Consider the following 23,107-nt stretch of genomic DNA (forward strand, 5'->3'; position numbering starts at 1 on the left):
AAACATTTTTTTTGTGATAATTTTATAAAGAGAGAATAATGGGTTGCATCCAACCACCACAATAGAATCTATACCCCTTCAGTTACCTACAATTAAGGAATGATAGATAGGACTCTCAATTTGTACAATGGGAGGACGCACGCCAGCATAGAGCAGCATGATCTTTACGCACCCACTGAGTCTTGATGCAATACACACTATTGGATAACATTCTTTCTCTCTTCATTAAATATATTGACCTTTAGCTCATTTGGTTGGTGCCTTGTCTGTGCAGGATCCCAAGAGGTCAGAAGTCCCTTCTCCCTCTCGCCCACTTCCCTCCACCTCCCGATAGAAATCAATTGGTTAAATACTTAAATTTAGTTAAAAATCAGAACTGGTACGCAGCAAAACTAGCCATCCGAATAGGGTTCCTAGCAACGTTTCAAGAATCAGGATCGAATCAGCTGGATCAATAAATGAGGCTCAGCCCAGCCGATCCTTATACAGAAACTAGAGGTTATGTTTTGGTTGATTCCCACCAAAACCCAATTCCAGGTTCTTAAACCCTGATTCCGAGTGTAATGAAAGGCCTGTAAAAAAAAAAATCCAAAGGAGAAGAAATTGGAAAAAAAAAAGTACCTTATTTCAAATAACAAAGTCTAATGGATATCCATCAGATTCTGTTCATTAATCCAAGGAGAACTAAGAAAAAATATACAGGGTAACTCCCCTCAACGATCAACCAATCAACCACATGGGAGATAGAACTATATGGAAATTGATAAAACCAAAAGCCCATCTCTATTCACATTTCTGCCATTATCTATTTACAGGTAAGAAATATTTCCAGCCAGATCTGATCCAAGTAAAAAACTTTACACAGATACATCATATATCTGGTGTAGGTAATCTTTCTTATACTTTCCAGTCTTCAAAGTACCTATGCAAAACAGAAAAATTCCAAATGTAAAGTCTTAAACTAGTCAGAGATAACAGAATCATGTAAAATTCCAAATGTAAAGTTAACCCATCTTCAAGAGACACGACTTTTTTTTTTTTTTGGGGTGGGGGGGGGTGGCGGGGTGGTGTGGGGGTAGAGGAGAACCCCAAAGCCAGAATCCCATGCCTTTACTCTTGCAAGAGAGAACTAATTGTACTATTCACGATTAAGTTTTGTTTGCCTGACCAATGCTATTGTTCATTATACCTCCTAATGATTGGCTGTAACAACTCAGCCTTTTCCCAACCAAACAGGGTTGGTATATGGATCCGTGAGAGTAAAATGAAAAGAAAGAGAAAGCAAAAGAAAAAGAAAGAAACAAAGCACTCATGAACAGCCCACCAAAAAGCGGTTGGCATTTGGCAACATGGATCTTTAACATCCAAACAGCTCTGTTTGAGGCCATATTAGAGTAAACAACCTGACTTCTAATCAAGTAAGATCTAACTTAAATTGCAATTGTATCCAATGAAACCTAGCACTTGAACATTAGAAAACAAATAATAGCCAATCAAAGGTGATCATCCACAGATTTGAATTCTAAAGAATATCATTATTTTGTAAAGTGCAGCAAAAGAAAGCATTGCTACTCTGAGTAGCTCCTATTTGGAAACTGTAATGGTTTTTAATGGTCCTTGATGAAAATCAATGCAGCAAAATAAAACGATGGAAAGAATATCTAAATCCAAGAATTATTTTCAAAGAACAAACGATGGGCAATTATTTTTTAACAATGACTTCACAGCAACCCATTGACAGTGACACAAATGATATGCTAAGTCACAACAGGCACAATGAAGAGCACATTGTATATCCAAACAAATTTTGTCCAAGTGAGTATTTGTAACTTACATAATTCAAAGTAATATAGCACCATCATCTCTTTGTTGCATCAGTAAACATGGCTCGAGTCCAATGCTCTATGTCCTCTGTTTGTGATGGTGGAGGTGGAAAAGTGGGATGCTCCACTATATCCCACCCATCAGCAAGGCTTTCTGGCCTTCTAGCATCAGAAATCTCGGTGGTATAAAGAAAACTAGCAGCAGAATTGGAAAGGTTATTCTCAAAATTGTTCCGCTGCAATATAACATGATAAGTGAGAAGGAGGTAAGAATGGAGATCCAGATAAGAATAGAGTCCCAGAAGTTATATAAGTCCATGATGTCTTTCTTTTAATTTAATTTGTGCATTTTATAAGGTAATATTGAAGACGAAGGAATGAACGTGGATGGGAACAGTCAATATATGACTCAAATAAAATAAAATCCAACTTCAGCATGCAATGAAAGAAGCTGCCCAAACAAGCCCCATTAGTTTCTCACCTTTCCACCCCCCACCCCCCCCCACCCCCCCCCCCTTTACATTTCCTATCAGAATAGCCAAAAGAAAGCAAAGTTGTATGCTGCTTATGATTTTGTTGACGATTAATACTCATGCCATTATGGAAGCACATTCAAAATATTCAACCTTAAATCTCCACAAATTCAAAGCATTCCCAAAGCACAGTCAGGGATCTAGGATTATACCATTATAGGTGTTGAATGAGCGCTGTCCAATAAACTGCTCGATGAAATGGTTGAATTAACATGCCATACAGATTTGTTCAACTGTTGAACTTGCTTGCCTGATCTGCAGGAGAATTTTAAGAGCCCATGAAAAAAAAAAAAAAAAAAAAAACATTGAGAATTTAGAAACTCCAGGAAGTCTAAATCTAGGACATCTTCAAGAAATTCTTACAAAAAAAAATCCAACTCGAGAAGATTCCCATGTAATATACTTTTACGTTTCAGCGGCAATAGATTCAAATTTTTTAAAGGAAACCATAATTGAAAGGCTCAAAGATATGACGTAGGAACTGTATGTATGCAACTGCAACCAATAATTATCCTATGGTCTTATAGAGCGCTTCCCTTGTACTCTTGATCTCTTTTACAATATGCCTAGAAAATACCCCATTTTCTTGGTGGAACTGAATACAATACTAAGGAAATTGAGGATTGCTGGATGCCACAGCATTAAAGGTATTAGCATCCAGTGAACCAAGTGATTTGGATAGCATGTCAACCTTTAAAAAGCAAAGACGAACTGTGGATGGAGACAAAAGAAATTTCCAGAATCCAGCCAACTGTATCTAAAATGTGCTTAAGGGGTCACATTTAGTTCTTACTAGTGATATTCCCCTCCACCATCTTGTCAACAATCTCACAAACTATCAATAGGACCAATTTTTTTATCAGGCCTGGATTAAGCTTTCTATGAAGATTTCACTGCTTTGTTTTGTTTTTGTTTTTTGTTTCTTGTTTTGTTTTGTTTTGTTTTGTTTTGTTTTTTAATATAGTTCAACTGTAGCGCTGCCAAAGCAAAGCCACCGCCTTGGGAATCTAGTTGGCTACTAAGAGATTTTGAATGAGAATGCACTTTGAGTCCTATCTAAATTAGGGTATTCTAAAGGTATTGATTTTTTTAGCAAGTGTATTTATCCTTTATCTGTAGAGGTCAATTTCAGTAAGCCTTTATCTTTCCCAATTCCAACATCTGTTCATAAGCCCATCTTTAGGCTAAATGTTCTAGAAGCTACATGATATCTCAATAGAAATCAGTTCAAACTTCAGATACTACTATACTAGTCAAACAAGTAAAGAAGGTACATAGATTACCAAATGAATCAGAAATTGCTGTAGACTATGCTGCCATAAGATTGAATGTCCAACCATGGAGGATGAACAAATATAAAAGAAAAGAGGGACATATACCTTGAACATGCCATTTTCAAGGAGAAAACAGATCGAACTTCCTTAGAAGAAGAAAGTGTGGCCAACAACTTTGCAAATGCTTCAAAAGTGGATGCCTCAGAGGGGACATCCAAACACAATGAATTGTAACAGTATGCTGTAATGCATGCCACACTTTTCTTGAGAAGTGATATCCCTTTCTGCAGGTCTTTGTGAGATTCAATTGAATGTGGAGATGAAGATGAATAGTTAAAACTACAACTTCCAGCAGCATCCAGATGGGACTTTTTTACCGACTCCAGTGAAGCAACCCCAAAATTACTTGAGCTTCTATCTGACCATGAATTTTCTCCACTAGTGGAGCAAAGATTCTGGCGTGGGATAAAAAGCGGATACTCATTGCTGCATAACATACATTTATATCATTCTGACCGAGCTGATAAACTTAAGATTAGTTATATAGGATACAATTTTCATCCAAAAATACCTCCGAGAAGATGGCCCGGCATCCCAGAATGAATTCCGTTGCCAAATACGTGAGCATGAACCCTGAGCACATTTCAGAATGAATCATACAAATAACAATAATGTGAATACATATTTATTTGGGAAAAAGAAAACAATGCAAATATAGAAAATGATAAGCTCCATGCATTCGTCTTCAAGGCAATTCTAAAGTAAACTTCAAAGAATATGCATCAAAGCTTACCGCAAAACCTGAGTTATGAAGTGCAGGAGCAGCCAGGTTATGGACAACAAGATTTAGAAGTTGCATCATATATCTGTTTTCCAATTATAGTCATCAGTATAAACTTAACTTCCAAAGACTATTTTATTTGAATGGAAAAACTGACCAGACAGTACTACATTATTCAAGTGTAGCAATAGACTGTAATTGCATGTGGATGACTGGGTTTCCTTTCCTTATTCTCACCAACCCTGAATAAGTTTTGAGGAAAATCCCATTTTAATTAAGAAGCTCAAAACCAAATTTCTCCCCCTATCTCACTACTATTTCATGTTTCTCTTGGAAATCGCACAGGTCATAAAAAATTTCCATCAAAACCTGATAACCTAATGGGTTATTGACTTCAGCAAAGTCCTTATCCCTGGGAACTCCCAATCAAGGTTAGGATAACCTTTGCCAGAGGCTATACATCTTCTACTGAAATATCCAAATATACTTACCTATCAGATCTTGAATAGGCCTACATCTATTCCTCCATATAACTTAAGAGCACATATTTTTACAAAACCAACCTAGATGAAATTTAAGCCTAACTTGGAACTTGGCAGAGAAAATCTCATTAAAGCATCTAAATTTTATTTTCCACACTAGAAAAAACAAAAAACACGGACATAAAATACGTCCAAATGCTCAATGCTACTACTTTTATCAAAACAATCCTTCCTCATCAGGACCAAGTACTCTTTCCCAACCAGATTAACATTTTGGCTTTTGTTCCACAACCAAGTCCAATGTAGATGAAGACTGTATTGGGCACAAAGGGGAACCTATGCTGGGATCAAACTTTTCTTGCATTGCGGTCCCAAGACCAGATGGAGTTTATTTTATTTTTATGAATCCTGATCAAATGTTGGAAAAGGCTGAGTTGTTGTTGTTTGATCAAATGGGGAGAACAGGAAATGCATAGCAATCGACAATTGTTGAGACAAGGTTTCTTCAATTAATAATGATATAATATTCAACCTACGAAAAAAAGGTTTCTTCAAGAGAAAAGGTGAAAGGTAATATATGATGTATCCCTTAATAAAGATGTCATATTTAGACATTAAAATAAATTTTCTTTTTTATTACTAAAAATAGTGACAACAATCATAACATTTCCTCAGTACAATATACAATAGTTGCAAATGCCCAACTGTAACTTAATCCAGCAAGGGGAAGCTTCATCATGAGACTACCCACCCACATTAGCAATTTCAGTACAAGAATACAGACCCCAGATGGACAGTAAACAAATACTTTAACACATGTAACTTACGAGAGATTGTCCCCAGTTTTGGATATAGGAAAACTAAAGGTTTTTCTGGGTTTCCAGAAGCATAAGGCGTATATGTACAAAAACATAAAGAACCAGTTCAAAGTAAGTCACAATTACCCCATGGAGGCAGCAAGCTCTTCAGATGGAACAGAATGTGGATCTAGCCCACGTGGTAATCGCGCATTACATATTGTATCATACTGACCACTGGATCCATCTTTTTTCTCTCCATCTATGTTCACCTGAAAATTTCATTCAGAACCAAATGATCAGCAATGACTTTGGAGAACTCCTTGTAAATTCTAGTTCCTATTTAAAAATATCACTGACAAGTGACAACTACCATTAACATTTCCTCGTTTTGGATGAAAAGATATCATCTTAGTTTCATCTACACATGTTCCCCAAGCTTCTCACCATATTTCAAGTCTTAACTTTGTTCTTGATGGTGGACAGTTACTCCATATCCCAATGGTACCATTGATGTCACTTACCTTCAAATTTGCAGCAAAAGTTCCTAAGGGATTAAAAAAAAATACTACTTCCACATGTATCATTAAGAGTGAAGATCCACGAGTCCTAATGAGGGACTAGGTACATATTAAAGTATTTGATAGAAATTTTACATTGGAAATGGAATGATATGCATCAACCCTAAAGCATACATGCAATGGATTAAAATGAGGATGAGGGGATTGAAGAAATGTGGAAAAGCTTTTACAAATGTTGGTCAGAGAACATCAGCTATGGTGATGAGATTGGACACCACAGATTTTTCTTTAATATATATTAGTGGTTTGAGATTAAGATGTTAGGAAAAGGAAGGCCTTAAGACTTCTAAATGCATGAGATATAGGCAATGGTTCATCATTCTTGACTAGTTTTCAACAAGACCACTAAAACTAACATGTAAGATGAATGAAAATAATAAACCAAAAAAAAAAAAACTGGAGAATACTGTGATCTTCATGCTATATCTGGGTGATTGAGAATAATATAAGCCACAAAACTACAAATATATCAGAAAATCAATTTCGAATTATACCTAAAAAAATCACAAAAGCTATGTCCCTGACCTAAAACCAACCAAACAGGCCAAAGAATGTAAAAGTGCCACCTACATTTTATATCCCTGACCTAAAACCCAAAAACATGTGGAGTCCACCTCCCAACTTTACCACCAAACCCTCCTTGCAACCAAACAGGGACATAGTGATATGTATGTGGGAGTATTCTTGTCACAAGTGTTCTATTACATGGAAAGTCCAAACGAATATCCTAACTGAATGAAAATTACAAATATACCCAAGAATTACAATCAGAAATAAGAATACCTTAATGGAAAGTCTATATCAGATAAGAATACCTTACTTAATAGTAAAGAAATTAATAACAACTTGGTTTCTTGTGCAAAGTTCAGATATATCAAAGACTTGATCAAGCGCTTACCCGTCGTTGTGGGAACAATTTGCAGATTTGTTTTATAACCACTGATTGTTTATGGAGACGTTCAGAGGTAATGGCCATCTGCAGTCCACAGAATATATAAATTTTAATAAGATAGACCAACTGTAGTTTCAAAGAACTTAATGAATATAGAAACATTCGAGCGGGTATAAAGTACTAAGAATAGTACTAAGGATATCAGTTGTTATTGAGTCCTGGATGAAATGTAATGATATCAAAGCTCAAAGAGAGTATCTTACATGCCCCAAGCTTTGAGTGCAGATAAGATTTGGGTAGAACTTTTCTAGCTGCTCTGTACGGTTCTTCTCCAACTACGTAGAAATTGAAAGACTTAAATTTATGCTAAAGATGCACAAAAATGTTAATTTAAGCTGGGATGATGCAGGTGGCCGCTAAAGCACGTGAAAAATAGAGTATTAAGGAGATATGTATTACTGTACTAAGAGCTGATTCAACCATCCCATATCTAACTTTTAAGTCATTAGACATCTTTTCGAGCTTAGCTTTCCCTAGAAGAATTATCAATTGTCAAACATGTAAAAATTTAGAATTAGAAATTAAAACAGATATAACCCAGATTGCAAATGACATTACCTATGAGAGGACAAACCTTGCATGAGTTGTTTCTCTGTAAGATGGAGCTTCTCCCTCAACCTTGTCAATTTCTCTTCCTGAAGCACTCTCCAGCTGCGTTGATCATCAGCTTTTCCCTGGTAAGTGATATGTAAGCAATTGTCTCAACAACTCTAAGAGAATCCAAATCTAGGTTTTAGAGAAGTTCATATGAAAGAAAAACAAATTCTCTGTGCTTAGTTTCACCACTATATAAGAAATGTCTAAAAGTCACACCAACCATGATATCTGTTATGGTAAAAAAGTATGCAACCGGCAAAAACATGACAAACGGACCAACTGATCCAAAGATGTGGGGCTGGCCAAACGGCTTAAGCCCTACGGGGTCATCCATGATCCACCAACCTAAGGCAAGCACCCAAGACAGAAACCAACTGACCATAATCGCTAAAGAAACTTCAGAAGCCGAACGGCTGGGCCAGTACTACCAGCATAGAAGGGGCATCAGGTGCAGGTCCGCTGCACGGCTGCCCGAATCATTGAACGGGCCTAACTGCACGGCCCTTGACTAAATGACAGGTCCCTAGGAACTCACCTATCGGACAACAAATGCACAAGCCATCGCTCGGAGCAAGTAGCTCGGCAACCAGGCCATTCATCCCAGCTCGTTTGGCCCAAGATTCCAATAGACTGTCATTGATATATGACCCAAAAGCCTAGCTCAAAGGCCGCAAGTTACAAGATGATTACTATCTGTTTGTGTAGAAATCTGACTTAGGCATCAGAGAGTCCACCGTCGGATCAGCCCGACACCTCACTCTCTCATGTGTGTTCCTCTATGCAGGACACGAAGACAGCCTAGGAGCAATTTCCTGTTGCAACAATATCTAAATTTGAAACCCCCACCCCACCCCACCCCACCCCAAAAAAATAAAAATAAATAAATAAATAAATTTGATGTCCAAGAAATATGACCGTAGTTCATAGCTGACCTTTGCAATGAGCTCCGCACTCAATCTCAAATACAGGGAATCCCGAACACTCTTCAGTGATCTCAAGGATGTGTTGTACTCATTTAATCTGCAAATAAGTAAACATCATTCCAGATAACTTCATGGTGCATACACCACTGATATTGTGGAAGCCAACAAAAAACAAATCTTTCTTTTGACATGGAACAAGTAAACAAACTTTAAGAAGTCCAATCCGGTAATCGTTTCTCCATTATCAGAAAAGTGATGAAGTAATTTAACAAATCAAAAAATCAAAACGATAGTAGTCGAATGCTCAGTGCTTCTTGACTCTTCTTGTTAACTCGATCTTCGACCAAATAAGCTTCATAGAAAAACAAACCTAAACCCTAACAGTGCCTAAGTATCATCTAGAAATAAACCATACCTGTAATTGACGCAGGTAGCACATATAGAAGCGAGATTTGGGTTCTCGCATATAGCACAGCTACTGGTTTTTCTCGCCATTGTCTGCTACCAAAGAACCACGACGCAATTTACACGAAAATCCTAACAGAAAATAAAGGAAAAAACCTCAGAAAAATTAAGGAAATTTACAAACCTTGTGAGGTTGAGCAACTTAATTAATGAACTACTTGACGAATTACTTCCCTGAAAAACAAAAGCGATATCTGCCTTAAATCAATTAACGTTTCCACCCTGAGAAACATCAAATTCTAATTCAAACACAATCTAGGGTTCTAAAAGAATCGAAATCAACAGGAAGAAGCCAACTATCAACAATACTTAAGAGAAACGAAAGTAAGATACGCGAGAGAGAAGGGGGGGGGGGTGCTACGGTAGCTTGCTTGCAGAGAAGTACAAATACCTTTGGGTTCTGAATTTAGCTTAGTTTTATTACCAGAAAGGAATTAGATTTGATCGTCACACGATAGACGATACGAAACGAAAGACCTCGCTCTCTGGCGTGGTTTCTGTCCAGTAATTCACCTCCACACACGCCAAATCACGAGCACCGCCGAGGCCGGGGTCCGGATCGCGGATCCTCTGCGACCCACCACTTATGAATTGTAGTGGAGAATTTTAGAATTAGAGGTGTGAAAAAGCCCGGTCACCATGAATCCGTCCCAAATCCCAACAGGGATTGGGCTGAGATTTCAGCATATAGAGTGGGTTAGGGTTGAGAATTTTAAGACTCTAAGACCAGGTTGGGCTAGGCCTAAGTTGAGGTCTCAACCCAACCCAACCCAACCCAACCCAACCCAACCAAACCATATATATTAAATATATAATAATAACAATATGTTAATAATTATAAATTGGTACTTATAAAAAAGGTTTGCAAAAAGTCTTTCATTTTTCACAACTCACATATAGATGAAAACTTTTATTTTTGGCTTTTGCAATGTATCAAGATTAAGCAATCAAGTAGCCAATAGTATTGGGTTGGTCTAGATTGGTTAAATCTGCCCAATCAAGATCCATCAGGGCTGGGCTGGGTTGGGTTGGGCTAAACCTGATAGAATTGGGCTTAGGCTGAGATATCCTAATCCAACCTAAGGGTGGGTAAGGCTTGAATTGAGTTAAGAGACCTTAGGGTTGACCCATTGACACCCTTAGTTAGAATGTTTGGAGGACCCAGTTTTCCTACATTCACTTTAGGCATGTGTGAAAATCGTTTGCAGTTACTACATCGATGCAATGAATATCGGGTGGTTGAGAACCCCTTGGGGCACGTATCCAGATGCTCTCAAGCATCCGATACTCACCGCATCTCATTGCTAGTTGCAGAAGATGTGAACTCCTATAGGCATCGATACTATCAAATGGCAATAAAGGAGGGTGGTTTCGACTTTGAAAAATAGGGGGTGGGAGCATTACTCTAAAACTCGGATTGGGTTGCTCAGGCCATATCGAATTGATATCGGCTTTGATCGATTCTTGATTAGTATTAATTAAATTGAATTGATATCGATCTTGACCAATCTTCGATCGAAGAAAGTTTTTTAGATTTTAAGGTACCAATACTAATCCCTGATTCCCAAGGCACAGTACAAAGATCAGTACAAAGATCAGCCAAAGGCAACCATGATTGACCTTGATTGGGCGGAGTCGGCAAAGTTGGCCTTGATTGATCCCGATTGGGCCTAACAATATGATGAATTAAAGACAAAGAGATAAATAAGTTTTGACTTATAAACCATGGTCCTTTGAGCAGGTATCAATATGGGTGGCGGTGTCGGTCAATACCAACATGACCGATCTGATACTGTTTATGAAGATGCATTTGCGATCCACCGGTAATAAAACCGATATTAGAAAAAGAGGGCAAATCTGCCTGACCCAAGGCAATCCGAATCTGTATCACTCTACCGATCCCGATCTGAGAAACAAGATTACAAACCTTGGTGCTAGTCCTGCTTTCCCTTTGCAGAAGTTTGCCATGAACAGATGCACTGAATCGCTAACCCTAGTTCATATATCTGAGTAGTAATTAGGGTTTTTATTTTGGATGATTTCTCTGGATTCTTGAAGCAATAAAATGATAAACAATCCTTTTCATAAAATATATATATGTGCATTATGTACAGAGTAACACAGGTTACAGAAGAAGACAGAATTTATAGTGAGAAGAGAAAAAGGGAAAGGGAAAGAGAAAGAGAAATCATGGACAGAGGTGAAAGTGAAGACAATCAAGCTGAGAAGAATCCGTTGATGGCAGCGAGACCAAGTTCAGATTTGGGATCGAGAGCCTTCTTGGCGAGGTCGAATTTTTCTTGATCTTTCCTGATCAAAGAGATCCCATTGAACCCCCGTTGAGAAAGAAGAGAGAAGCAATTAGAGACTAAATCGAGATCCTCACCTTCTTTTTTAACGCTTCTGGTCTTTCTACTCTCGTAATCCTCCACAATCAAAAGAGCGATATCCGCCATTCTTCTTCTTTTACTCCAACAGTAGCTAGATTTCAGAGTGGATTGTGGAACACAGTTGTTCTTTCTCTATTTATGTACACAGAAGTGGAGGAGAAGCAGTCAGAAGCAGAAGGTGGGGGGGGGGTGGTTGGTTGGTTTACTGGTTTTTGGATAAGGTTGACAGACTTATTAAACCATTTTTCGTTGAGATGTGGGTGATGGATGATGTGCAGAGAGCACTACGGTAGTTGGTAGTTTCGAAGGACTATTGTTTTGTTTTTATGGAATATAAATTCCATGTGTCACTGAGTCATGGTGGAAAAGTCCGATTCAAAACGATAAGAATCGGTCATAAATGACTATGAATCTGCCATTTTTTGGTGAAGATTTATTTATAGCTTAACAACAAAATTTTACATCTCCATATATAATTTCAGGGGACCGAAGGAGGGGTGGGTGATCGAAGTGTAAGAATACACAAGTGGGTAATTTTCTTTTCTCATTAATATTTTATCATTTTTATAGTAAATAAGTAAAGGAAAATTAGTTTTCATCTGAAAGTGCCAACCTCCTTGTTATGCCAGTGTCTTATTCTGTGTAAAATGACCTCCCAAACCCCTATGAATTGAACTGAAATTGATCTTCCGAACCAATTTTCTAGCGCCCTGTGGACTCTAGGAAGTTTCATCTGTTTATGTCTCTAAGATGGTCTTGGTACAGGATAAAAATCGTCTGTTTTTCCCTTTCCTGTTTTTCTTGTGTTTTGCTAGTTGCAGATGATGACACGTGTCATCAACGGTCAAGATTAATTCAGATGGATGAGAGTTATTACATCTAGTTTGGTTTTTTACGCAATCTTGACCGTTCACTTAAAATAATACCACATGTCGCCTTCTGAAGGTAACAAAACAAGAAAAACATGGATGAAGAAAAACAGACGATTTTTTTCCCTTGGTACATTGGAAGTGCTACAACTTATGAGGAAGTACATACAGTTAGATTGAGATTGACTCAATTTTTTTTTCATTAATCAAGGTATTCAGACCAATATATGTAGACTTCGACTAATCTTCGATGAGACTAGTGTAATAACTCGCCGCAAAAGATGATTCTCAATTATGATAAAGAAAGATACGAGGAACACGTAGGTGGTATGTATTGAATCACTTGAGGAAAAGTAAGGGAATAGGGATAAGATGGAAGCACCGACGTCGGTTATGCTGACGTGGTTCACTGTCCCCATCACCCATGGTTTATGGTCGGGACTCGGGAAGGGGGTGTGGCGGTTGGTGGTATCTGCCGCCCACGATATTGTATTCACTTTGGTCTGAGCCTCGGAACCGCGCAAACCGCCGATTCCTCCAATGTCCCCACTTGGAAAACATCATCTCAGTGGAAAAGCCTGCGCCTTGCCTTTCCCTTTATACAATGGTTATGCCCACAAGAACGGGTATCCGGTATCGGCCATCTCCAAAACCGATACGATATCATAACGAATCGGCATCAGATCACCAACATCTGATATGATCTGATATGAAATACTCTGCTTTCCCTATAAAATGACATTTTTACCCCTGTCCGTACTGTTCAACAATACGATATTGGCCACATATTGGGATCAGAGAGTTGCCAACTAATACGGATCATGGGCGATCCAATACCGTTACTTAGAACCACCCCTAACACACCGTCATGTGGAGAACATGGAAATGGCTCCCACAGTTGGATGTAAGAGCATCAAGAACTATTTTTGAAAAGATCCCATTTCTTTTCCTTTTTATGACAATTTAAAGGAGATTTTTTTTCCTGTTCTTTCCTATTCTATTCTCAAACATTCTTTTTCCCAATCAATCTCTAGACAAAAAAACACAGCCCAGTACATCTATTTCTCAGAAAAAATAAATAAATAGAAAAGGAGCTGCCATGATGAACCATTGCTGATTTTGAACTATACAGTACATGTGACAAATTCTAATATACAATGTGTACTCACCAGCCAAGGAACTTCACAAATAAATCAACTCAATTTGACTGATTGTACAAGAGACCATGACCTGTGTTTGTTTACTGATGGTTATAGAACAAACTTAAGTTTTCAAAATACAAAGGTATAATTTAAAACCAATGCCTCAGCCATAACTAGAAGACAGGCCTGACAAGCATATAAGACAAACTCTAAGAAGATCCTCACATTAAGATTAAGAAAATCATGTTGATCACCTAGTATATGAGGAGGCTACACAATTTAACTAAGTGCTCTAAGTTCTGTTGATGTTTAAAGACCAAAAAGATCAAAATCCTTTAAAATGGACTTGGGTGGTTATATTTCAATTGAGATAAGTTAGCTGCCTCACATGAAGTTATTCTGAACTAGTTGCTTCAGCTCCTCTAGTTGCTGAATGATCTGCGGATTCATCATATCCCTAGCTTCCCGGATAAGAGTGCCTTCTCTGCTGAAATGGTATGCATCCAACACCGTTCTAATCCAAGTAAAAAACTTCTCCGGGGTTCTACAGGGAAAAAATAAGGTAAAAAGAAAAAATATACAATATCAGATACATCGATGAATAGGAAAACAAAGTGATGGAAATGCATCAAATCTGACAATATAGCCCCATAGATAATGGTGATAGTCTACTGCAATGGGCTTGTGGTAACCTCAGTGCACATGAATGGGAATAAGAAGGCACCATCACGCCATATTTCAACAGCTCCAAAACAGAATTCAGAAGGCAAAACGGTAACATGACTGGACAAGACTACAAATGCCCTGGGAAACTCTTTGCTGGAGCATCCTGTGCAACTGAGCCAAAGATGCGACCAACAGGACAACTAAAACGGGTAGCTTTATATTTGTTTTGAAGCAGAACAAGGTGGACCTCAAGTCCCCTGCATATGCAAACATGTATATCCATCTACGCTGTAGAATGGCCACAATCTAAAAGGTAAGTGCCTTGACACATCAAAGATAATTAGATAAACTATAGTTTGAAACATACGTGTAAAGGGAGTCTACATCCTTCCCTTCAAGTTCATCTCCAGGTGTGAATGCATCTTTTAAGGCACAGAGCTGCTCCTCACGATCCTTAATTGTGAGAACATACTTAAGTATCCTAATCTCTTTTGGCATGAGCCTCTGAAGATTGCCTCGAGCAGTCATATACAAGTGATATAATATGTCTTTGACCTGCAAAAGAATTTGTAATCATTATAATACTCATGAAAAATACTACGTCAATGAGAATCATAAATCATAAAAGAATGAAAGAAACAAACTGGCAAATTAAGTCAAGCAATTCTCCAAATGCAGTCAAGAGGTCCTCATTAATATCTTGTCGCATGCACATTTACTGTTATCTAAAGTATTAAAAACTTGAGACAGATATAGGTAAAGGATATATGAGCACAGGAGGAGGTGCAGTTGTACTCTGACAAACCGATACCTTATTAAGTATTGGGGTGAGAATAAGTAGCAATTAGATTCAATATATGCCATCACGAATAGCTGAACAAGCTTAAGAGATGAGAATTTATGGAATCCTCACTTCTACGGCATGATGGAGTTGGTCAGATTCATGACCCATCCAATTTAACCGATATCCTCTGTATTTAAAACAGGACCATTTTGAATAGGCCTAAAGAGGGAATTGCGATTTGGGAAAAATCAATAAAAGCACGAAAGAAACAATCTACCATATGTAATACTGTTAATGCAGATTCTTCACCAAACTAGGCTTATTTTATTAGGAATAAGCCTAGGGTTGGGTTCCATACATGTTGGGCCTTTGATCTCATATGTTTTGAGTGTAATAGGTAGGGGTGCAACAGTGCCGGGTTGGGCTGGGTTTCTTAAAACCCTATCCCAACCCTGAGTCCCCTTAACTGGGCCCAAACCCACCCTGACCTTGACTCAAGGCCGCAAAACTTCAACCCTGGCCCTACCCTTCAGGGTTCAGCCCAACCCTTACCCGCCCTAATTGGCCCTAATTTTTCAGGGTTGGGTCAGGATGACCCTGACCCTGACCCTGACCCTGATTGACCCTGACCTTGGTTTGCCATCAAGGGTTGGGTATACCCTGACCTTGACCCTGCAAAATATGAAATAACTTAAAAATAAAAAATATTCATAATAAAGAGGAGAAAAAAAAAAAAAAAAAAAGTTACAAATTTCTTGGTAAAAAAAAAGCAATAGAGATCGGTGAGAAGATATATTAGGAGTTTTGAGGTGTCAATGACTCACTGTCAAACAATATATAAAATTAGGTTAAATTAAGGGTTAACATCAGGGTCACAACTAGGGTCAACATAAGGGGCAAAAATCAGGGCCAGGTTCAGGGCGGGCTGGGTGGGCCAAAGACATCAACCCTTATCCGCCCTGACCCTGACTCATGGTCAGAAATTTCAGGGTCGGGCCGGCCCTCAAGGCCAAAAATTTTGGGTCGATACTTGTTCGAGATCAGGGCGGGCCAAGGGCGAGTTCAGGCCATCAGGGCCAAACTTGCACCCCTAGTAATAGGCCACTTTTATGGGCCTAAGAGAGGGGTTCTAAGGTTGCATACGAGATTACTAGTTTGTTTCCATTTTCATTAGTTTCATTTTTAAGTCGGGTTTGATTTGAGTTATATTTGTTTCCTTAGGAGTCAAGTTGTTAGTTGAGTCAAATCATTAGTAGTTAGTTTCCTGTTTCAACTAGTTTCTAATTTCAGTTTTTAGGAACTATTGTATTAGGAGAATATTTGGTTTCCTTTTTGAGGAACCTTATATTTTGTAATTCCCTCCCCCATCAACATCATAAATAAAGAGGAGGCTCCTACAAGAATAAACGATTTGATGAATTAAAAAAACTTGTTCTGCTGCTGTTGTTGCTATGCTTCTGCTGGGTATACTGTGTCTGATCACAGTACAAGGGATTGGTGTGTGATCGGGTCGACACTCTGCGGTGAGAAGCCCAAGTGGATCCTTCTATTTTCTGGTCTTATTATTGTGATTATTATTCTTCTTCAGCCATCTCAGGTAAGTGCACTGGTCTCTCTGTTATTCTGGTTTTAAGAATCCCAGATTTCTCCCATTGACCTTCACTGATCTGAGTAACCAGCCATCTGATGGTGCTCCAAGTTTGATCGATTGTTAGGCCAAGTAAGAGGGTGATTCGATCCTGTTTTGAAGTCAATCAGACCAGGGGTTTTTGAGTTATGAAGATTTCTCCTATTCTGGCTGATTCTAGTTTCTGTCCAGAATGTTGACTTTATTTGTTCTGACTATTGCTGATTGGTTGCTGGTTTATTCTCATTGAATTGGTCTCATTAGCTGGGAATTCAAGTCCTTAAAATCCTAGTTATTATTCAGTTGCAGAATTACTGATTTATTGAGATTGTTTGAGCTGATCTTAGTCTAGTTATTTAAGTTCTGTTATTGCACTGTTGCTGAGTTATTGGGTGTTCTTTGAGAGTATCCTGCTATCTTTGGAACTAGGTTGACTTGTTGATTCTAGTTCTACATTAACTGTGGTATTAAGTCGTTTGAAATCAAAGAGAATTATGAAGACAGGGGAAGCTTCAGGATAAGGAGGAGATGGTGCATTATCTTCGTTACTCCATAAGATCATTAACATCAAGCGAATGCTGGACCAATGGAGGAGAGGCAATGTCAAGCCTATCCACAATCAACAGAATGCCAACAAGTGAATGCCCTAAAATTATGAGATCAAACTCATCAACAAGCCATACTATGAAACTTTGGAAGAGAACACACAATCAGAAAATATGTTTCAAATTAAGCTAGGAAGAGTGATGGCTAGAGCTACTTCATTACTTGGGTAAATAATGGAAAAATTTATGGAGAGTTATCGCAATTTCTATTCCATTTGCTTTAAAGAGTAAAAATCAAACCAAACAACTTCTGAAATAGAAATCACCCCATGAAATTGAAAAGAAATCACACCAAATTAGGCATAAGACTTTGTGGCATCATAAGAACAGTAGTCTGAAGAGCTAAGAAAGTTAATGAAAAAATTTTTTTTTTTTTTGTTAAATGCTCCCTTATAAAATATTTCAATATGCCAGTTAAAACAAGAGAAAGGGTTGATATACCTCATCTTTCATCATGTTTGACTCCTTGGAAGCAGACCAGGCTTTGGTGATCATTAGCATCAATGCAGAATCAAGTTGGTTTTTCTCAGCCAAATGGTCTATCTTTCGGCAAGCAGCATCTACACTAGGCGAATTAATTATATCATTGAACTTTAGCTCAGCAGCATTCAAGGCTTCAATACTTTCGGATGCAGTATCATAGGCTTGTATCACAGCCAAGCATGTGTTCCCGAGCTTAGCCAAAGCTAATCACAGGAGGATAGAGAAGGATAATGTCATTTTTATATTCAACATAAAAGATAAATATGCACTAATTATATGAATGCTGTTAAAGCTACCAGTCAGAGAATTGATATTAATATGCATATAGGTAAGGAAAAGGCTTCCTGGTTGACTTGCAAGAAGGATGTTGACCTTAAAGTGCCTCAAAGTAAGAAAAGTAACAGCTTCATTTCAGGTTTCTGGGATAAAACCAAAATGCGAATGAATTAATTCTCAATTTTATTTACACTGAAAATTTCTTAAGAAGCAAATCATCTTGTTATTCGTCACAGAAACTTAAAATGAAAACTGCAAGTCATTTCCAAACTTTGAAGCAGTTACCGTGAAGAACTCTGCAAAAAGAAGCCAGTAGTAATTTCCCTTCAACTGATATAAAAATCACATATAAATTCCAAATATCACAAGGGGAGAAAATTTATGGTTGAGGTGATAAAGAGTATGAAATGTAGAAAGAAACAGTCATAGCAAACAATCTTTCATCGGTTTCTTTCTGATGCCTGAACGGTGTAGTATCCACCTAGATAGGAATGAGAAGAGTTTCACAAAGACAAACTATGCATGCAACAAGAAAGTGTAGTCTCACCATTTTGCTCCACTGGATCATCATAATATGATTCTGCTACAGTGTGAAGATGGACAAAGAATTCCTTGGTAAAATCTTTACGCCTTCTGGCAACAACTTCACTGATCTCAGATGGTGCTGCCTTAATAACTTCAATAAGTTCATTGTGTCTTTGCACATCATCATCAATCTGGACCAAAGAATCTTCAAGCAAAGTTAAAAAAAGGATAGAAAAATTTTGTATAGCAGGATGCCTTTTGTGGTCAACTCTAAAAAAACCAAGCTACCACAAGAATACAGAGAAAGGCACAGTCAAGCTCCCCATTGTTACTAGCACGCATCCAGTGGTTAAGTATTTTGGATCAATGCTATCCCCCCTCCATTTCAAAGCCACTTATACTCACTGGTATCGAAAAACAATCTATAAATACACAAGACAGTGCATTGAGATGACCATAACCATTGATCAACCATAATCTTTTGGATCACCACTAAGTTGTCCAGCAAAGAAAGAAAGGACAACATCCAAGAAAACACAAACCCATACCATCCAAACAAGAATATTATTGGCCTAGAAAATCCTTTTGGTGGACTTATCGAAGGCAGGGCAAACCCCCCACTATGTGCCACTTGCATTACAGTGAGGGTGTACAACCTTTTCCCATCCTACTGTTTTTAAATGAATATTCAACAACATTAAAAAAGTAATGAAAAGAAAGGAAAAGGTAAGTAATCCACTCAATGGGCTGTAATAAGTCATGCAGACAAATATTGATCCAACAACACAGGATCATTAGCTTCCAAAAATATATTAGCTTCATCAAAATGGATAAAGCAATTACCTCTTTCAACTTCCTTTGAAGCCGAAGTAGCTTGTGTTGCATACCAGGATCACTTTCATTATCTGCTCGCTCCTGACACAGTCTATAGAAATGATGGCGGATATTGCTCCATTCTTTGCTGAAAGCTAATAACCTTCTCCAATCAGTTGGATCAGGTTTGTCAACCATGAACACCTCAATAAGCTTATCACAAACCCTTATCATCCTGCCATCATCTAAGCATTCTGGACCATCTTTTCTTCCTGCACTTTCACCAGATACTTCTGTACGTTCTTCATGTATATCGGCTTGATCAGAAGAATGAAAGACCGATACCTGATCCTTGTTACTACCATCCAATACTGCACTTGTGTCATTTTTCACTGCTGCAAGAGAGGACCGCTGCAGCCTGAGAGGGTCAAGCAGCAACTTAAGGCCTGGCATTCAACACCACCATGTAAATCAGTTTCAAGACATTGGAAACATGAACCTGTTAGAAGTCAGAACCACTGAGCAGAACACAGTGTGGGCCATGTGGCATGCCGTGCAGGTGGCGACACGCTGACACCACAAACATATGCCAATCAGCAGCGATTGTCAATTTCATCAATAATGGAGGGGCCTCAGTCTAAGGATCTGTGACGCAATTCTAACCATCTACATAGTGAGGTAAGCTGTGAATCAACTGATTGTCTTTCCACAGTAAAGCAATGTTTTGAATGGTTGGGATCAATGGGATACCGAGCTTTTTGTGCTCTCTTAAACTTCTAGAGGTGCTCCGCGGAGGTAGAAAGATTCTGCTTTTGCCTCAGGATATTTGAAGTAAAACTTTGCTTTAGATTATAAAGTTCGCAACCCCCTGCCAAAAACCAGCCTTTCTCTTTCTCTTTTGAAAGGGGTGGGGTTCTGGGGGGTGTGGAGAGGGTGCCAAACAAGTGGACAACGACCATCAAAGACTTCTCGTTTAAAACAAGGATTAAAGACTGTAAACTATATGAATGTACTAATCTGAAGAACCTAACAATGTGAGTTAGGCTTTGAAAAACTTCCGAAGTAAAGACACTAGTATCCTACTCTTTCTAAAATGCACCATTTAATTGTCGATTCATTTTTAGCCATCATACACACACCCACTGGGAGAGACACAGGCAAGGATGAGTTAAGTTCCTTTATACCAACACCGATTCTAGAATAGTGGTTCATGTTTCACAGCCTAACTATAGGAACGAGATTGATTCTCCACAAGTGCATCTATATATTAAGTTTTGAACGAGGGAAGCAATCAAACCAAGACGGTGGTTCTCAAAAACAGGACGGTTTCCAGGAAACTTCCGGATCTGATCCCAATTTCGAATCCAGAAAACTGTTTGTTTTTTGAAACAAGTTATCTTGTTTTTAGTTCTATATTTCTTAAATTTTCGTTATATATATATATATATATTTTTTTTTTTTGAAGTTATGCACCCAGGTATTTAGTTTTAATTTTTTTATGAATGAGTTGTGGACCAACTTCACTGTCTGGTCTCTTGTATTGATAGATTCATAAAACAAGTTCTTTCTCATTTTCTTTTGCTAAGTAAGAATTTATTGATATGTGAAACAGCAGTACAGCTAATACTACAGTAACAACATCAGACCCTCAAAAACAGAAGGCTCAGCACCAAGGCCTGATAAAACCCCAATACAAGATGGACCCCTCTACAGCTGAATTTCCAAGAAACATCATTCCCATGACGTAGCCTTGAATAGACCACCTCTTGTTTTGCCAAGTTTACAGCCACCTCAATGGTACTTCTAGGTCTCCATAAGAAATTATTCATTTTAATTCTATATTTGCTAGTTTTCTCTATGTTTCTTCAGTTGAGGAGCTTAAAAATTTTCATCAAATTAGCAAAAGGAAGATCAAATGAAACAATCTTTGGCAAACTGATAACAAGAATTGGCGGTCAAATGACAATGTAGAAATAGCATATAAATTTTTTGTTTTAAAGCAAACAACCTTAAGCTCAGTCATGCTTATAGCTACACAAAAAGACTGGGAAAATTCAAAGTCGTAGAAGGATATTAACTACACCCTCTTAGCTAATGAATTTCAAAATTTGAGTTGCAGAGACCCCGAAAGATTAATATAGAATGATAGGGATAGAAAGAACAAATTTTCAATGCTCACAGTTTCAGTTATCACTTAGCCGAAGCTAGACGAAGGTAAATTTCTGTATTCTGCAAACATGAACAAAACGAAATCCCAAAAAATCAACCAAAATAAACCCTTCTAATGTACAGAGACACACCTTTGGTTCTGCGTCCACAAGGAGTTCTCCAGGAATTTCTGCCAAAAGACAAGGGCACCGAAGAGTTTCGTGAACTAGCAGAGGGATCTTTGATCAGGCAACAACGATTTGAGGGAAGACATGATGCCCGGATGGTCGCAGAAGCGATCACCATTGATAAACAACACGAACAAGTTGCAGGTCCAGTACTAATAAATCAGAAACCACGAGGGTTTCAAACTTTCAATCGTTTTATCGATTCCGGCCTGCAAGAGAGATAGAAAGACGATGTGAATCGGGCGATTCCAGAACGATTAACCGATTTTTGAAACCCTGGATGAGGGAGTGGGAGGGAGACTACTTTAGGGGTTGTTTGGTTTGGTAAATCTTTGGGATGACATTCTTTAGAATGATAATTCTTAAATTTTGGAATTGTTTGGTTCCACTGGGATGACCATCATAAGTGAACATCCTACTTCCCATGAATGACCATATTACAAAGGATGTGTTCTAAATCTGAGTTCACCTCACTACTTAAATTCAGATTTGAACAACTTTTTTATCACCTAGTATAAAATGAGAAAGCGAAAAAACTTTATCTACGGAAACCAATATTTCAACCCGCGATAAACATGCATTAGCCTTAAGGCAACCAAACGATTTTTCAGAAAGAAACATAATTCAGAAGAATGTCTATCAAAAGATTGACATTCTTATCCGATACATACACCATTTGATTCACCGAACCAAACACCCCCTAAGGAAGAGGAAAATGAATGAGGGATGGAGGAACGAGGGTTACCTCGTGTGGTTGCCTTGGTCGAACCAGTGAAGTAGTGAACTATCTCGAACCGTTGAAGAAGGGTTTATGTGATAAAATTGTAAGGCTGTGTTTGGATGTAAATAAATAAATAAACAAATAAAAATCCATACGAGCTTTCTCCAATTTTCCAGAAATTTGAGAGGGAGGAGTAGTGAGAGAAACAAGTGTCCGGAATCCGGATCGTCTACTGAACACAAAAGAATAACATCTCTCCTACAAACCTTAGACAGTTGACACATAGCATTCGAGTGATCAGTAATGAAATCGGTCGAGTTGAGCTGCTGTCGGTTCGACCTAACTGGGTTTGGTGGTCTGTATTTTTGTATCGTGATATATTTATATAAGGAATGAGTCGATCTCGATTGATCTTGTGTTGGGTTTTCTTGGATTTTGGGTTTTAATCGGTCAGATTTTTTTGATAGATCCTTAAACGGATTAATGCACTAATAAAATCTCAAATGACTTTTAATTATCTTAGATTTAAGAAACTTTAATATATTAATCATCAATAATTTAGAAGAGGTTTCATATTTCATTACATTAATAAGTAAAAAAAATATCAATATATATTCTATTCTATTAAAAAAATCAAAACATACACATAAATGGTCAGGCTA

The 23,107-nt window shown here is 38.0% G+C and overlaps 2 protein-coding genes across 8 annotated transcripts; both read right to left on the reverse strand.

Annotated features, from left to right (window-relative positions):
* Nucleotides 1–603: 603 nt before the first annotated feature.
* Nucleotides 604–11,890, reverse strand: LOC122083116. 7 transcript variants are annotated; one of them, XM_042650829.1, is made up of 15 exons: nucleotides 11,595–11,890; nucleotides 9,333–9,382; nucleotides 9,159–9,241; nucleotides 8,753–8,840; nucleotides 7,798–7,897; nucleotides 7,623–7,696; nucleotides 7,427–7,498; nucleotides 7,170–7,247; nucleotides 5,838–5,962; nucleotides 4,424–4,496; nucleotides 4,202–4,263; nucleotides 3,736–4,116; nucleotides 2,509–2,611; nucleotides 1,835–2,059; nucleotides 604–922 (listed from the first exon to the last, which is right to left on the reverse strand). In XM_042650829.1, exons 3-14 carry the CDS (start codon nucleotides 9,236–9,238, stop codon nucleotides 1,859–1,861), a joined length of 1,437 nt encoding a protein of 478 aa, XP_042506763.1. In that variant the 5' UTR covers nucleotides 9,239–9,241; nucleotides 9,333–9,382; nucleotides 11,595–11,890; the 3' UTR covers nucleotides 604–922; nucleotides 1,835–1,858. The 7 variants fall into 7 exon arrangements, with proteins under 7 accessions (XP_042506763.1, XP_042506770.1, XP_042506755.1 ...); XM_042650836.1 differs by lacking the exon at nucleotides 11,595–11,890 and adding an exon at nucleotides 9,633–9,781; XM_042650821.1 differs by lacking the exon at nucleotides 11,595–11,890 and adding an exon at nucleotides 9,600–9,781.
* A 1,656-nt stretch (nucleotides 11,891–13,546) lies between these two features.
* Nucleotides 13,547–21,998, reverse strand: LOC122078167 (uncharacterized protein At4g37920). Its single transcript, XM_042644079.1, has 6 exons — nucleotides 21,689–21,998; nucleotides 19,419–19,834; nucleotides 18,598–18,766; nucleotides 17,733–17,977; nucleotides 14,643–14,830; nucleotides 13,547–14,153 (listed from the first exon to the last, which is right to left on the reverse strand). The coding sequence occupies exons 1-6, from the start codon at nucleotides 21,840–21,842 to the stop codon at nucleotides 13,994–13,996; spliced, it is 1,332 nt and encodes a 443-aa protein (XP_042500013.1). The 5' UTR covers nucleotides 21,843–21,998; the 3' UTR covers nucleotides 13,547–13,993.
* Nucleotides 21,999–23,107: the final 1,109 nt, after the last annotated feature.

This window comes from Macadamia integrifolia, chromosome 1, assembly GCF_013358625.1.
Source record: "Macadamia integrifolia cultivar HAES 741 chromosome 1, SCU_Mint_v3, whole genome shotgun sequence".
In the NCBI taxonomy this organism is placed as follows: Eukaryota; Viridiplantae; Streptophyta; class Magnoliopsida; order Proteales; family Proteaceae; genus Macadamia; species Macadamia integrifolia.